Below are 2,118 nucleotides of genomic sequence, written 5' to 3'. Positions count from 1 at the left end.
TAATCTAAAAATTAGTTTTTTTTAATACACTTTCATTATTATTATTTTTCTGATTCAAATATATATACCGCATGTTGTTTCTTCTCCCATAAGTGAAGATGATGACAAGTTTTCAATACCTTAGATATTGATGAATGCGCTGGACCCAATGATTGCTTCCATAAAGCAAAATGCGAGAACACACCTGGCAGCTACAACTGTTTGTGTCCAGAAGGATTTGAAGGAGACGGGAAAAACAATGGAACTCGATGTACTAGTCCCAAGTCCAGTTATAGGACAAAGACCACTTTGATTTATTCATTATGTTTGGGTAAGTGTACATTTAAACATCATTTTGATATATATATTTTGAACTTTTTTTCCTAAGTTGCTAGACAGTAACATAAAAATATTTGATAGTAGTTAGCATCAACTAATAGACTTGAAAAAAAAAATATTATTCAATATATATAGTCCAAAGGTAATTAATTAGATCTTAACTTTATTTAGTTATTATTAATCGTCAATGTCTAAGATAATAGCTTATCCCAAAACACACACATATCCTCACTATTTTCGTGATTGATTCTTCCGAAAATCAATGAAACTTCCACTCATTTTGGTGCGTTTGCATTGACCAGGCATCAGCATAGGCATCTTAGCGTTAGTTGTGGCAAGCTTTTATGTGCATTGGAAAGTGAACAAAAGAAAGCTCATCAAACTTAAAGAACAGTATTTTCAACAAAATGGCGGTTTCTTGTTGCAAGAACATATATCCAAACATAGAAACTCAGGCCAAATAGCCAAAGTCTTCACTATTGAGGAACTAAGAAAAGCAACCAACAACTTTGATGCATGCAAAATCCTAGGCCAAGGGGGCCAAGGAACAGTTTACAAAGGAGTATTATCAGACAATAAAACCGTAGCAATAAAGAAGTCCAAAATTAGTGGCCCAAGCCAAATTAATAAGGACTTCATCAATGAGTTAGTTGTACTGTCACAAATCAACCATAGGAATGTTGTTAAGCTCTTGGGTTGTTGTTTAGAAACAGAAATTCCCTTGCTTGTTTACGAATTCATTCCCAATGGTACTGTTTTTGAGCATCTTCATGGTCATGGAACATTTCTAAGACTTACATGGAAAACAAGATTGAGAATAGCTGCTGAAACTGCTGGGGCTTTAGCTTACTTGCATTTGGATACTTGTATCCCCATAATTCATAGAGATGTGAAAACTAGCAATATTCTACTTGATCATGATCTCACTGCAAAGGTTTCTGATTTCGGAGCTTCAAGGATTGTTCCTCAAGATAAAATTGAGTTAGCTACTTTGGTGCAAGGAACATGTGGGTATCTTGATCCAGAAACCTTCCTCACAAGCCAATTAACGGATAAGAGTGATGTTTATAGTTTCGGAGTTGTTCTTGCGGAACTATTTACAGGAAGAAAAGCTCTCTCTTTTGACATGCCGGATGCTGAGAAAAACCTTGCAATGTTCTTTGTAACTTCAATGGAAGAGAATCGTTTGCTTGATATTGTAGACAAGAGCATAATAAATGAAGCAAAGGTTGAGCATGTATATGAATTTGCCAAGATTGCAAAACAATGTTTAAGCTCGAAAGGAGAAGCAAGGCCTACAATGAAAGCAGTGGCAATGGAACTTCAGGGGATTAGAGCTGAGGAAAAACATATATGGTGCCGGGAGAAGGAGGAATTTCCATCTGAAGAAACTGAAATCCTTCTCAAAGCATCACCTTCTATTAGCAATAATCTTGAAGAAGAATACTTTATGCTTTTGGACCGAATTCAGTATCATTTTTAGGCAATATATAATTAATTAAGAGCAGTGCTAGGGCCAGCAACTTTGGTATTTTGTAACCATCAATTGGCTATTAATAGTGTTTTTAATGGTGTAAGATTACATCCAATGGTGAGAAATCACTCACTTTTCTTTTAATGATTAAGTGCTGGCCAAAAAACACAAAAATTACTGCCCCCTAAACTTTTCCATTAATTAATTCTACTACCACTAATTCTATTTTGTAAAGAAGTGCTATACATATGTTAGCTCTACACTTATGTTAACAAATCTTTCTTAATTCTCTAAGTCTAACATAAATATAGATTTAATTAATGTGT

General features: G+C 34.5%; 1 protein-coding gene across 1 annotated transcript in view; it reads left to right on the top strand.

Moving 5' to 3' along the window:
- The window catches only part of LOC107607763 (wall-associated receptor kinase 2-like), a 3,227-nt gene extending 1,367 nt beyond the window's left edge, over nt 1-1,860 (top strand). The window contains exons 2-3 of the mRNA XM_016309667.2: nt 125-310; nt 621-1,860. Coding sequence (XP_016165153.1) covers nt 125-310; nt 621-1,801 — 1,367 coding nt within the window. The 3' untranslated portion in view covers nt 1,802-1,860. The remainder of the gene's footprint in view (nt 1-124; nt 311-620) is intronic.

Source organism: Arachis ipaensis, chromosome B07, assembly GCF_000816755.2.
Source record: "Arachis ipaensis cultivar K30076 chromosome B07, Araip1.1, whole genome shotgun sequence".
In the NCBI taxonomy this organism is placed as follows: Eukaryota; Viridiplantae; Streptophyta; class Magnoliopsida; order Fabales; family Fabaceae; genus Arachis; species Arachis ipaensis.
The sequence above is the reverse complement of the archived record's forward strand: the minus strand, read 5'-3'. Positions and strand labels throughout refer to the sequence as shown.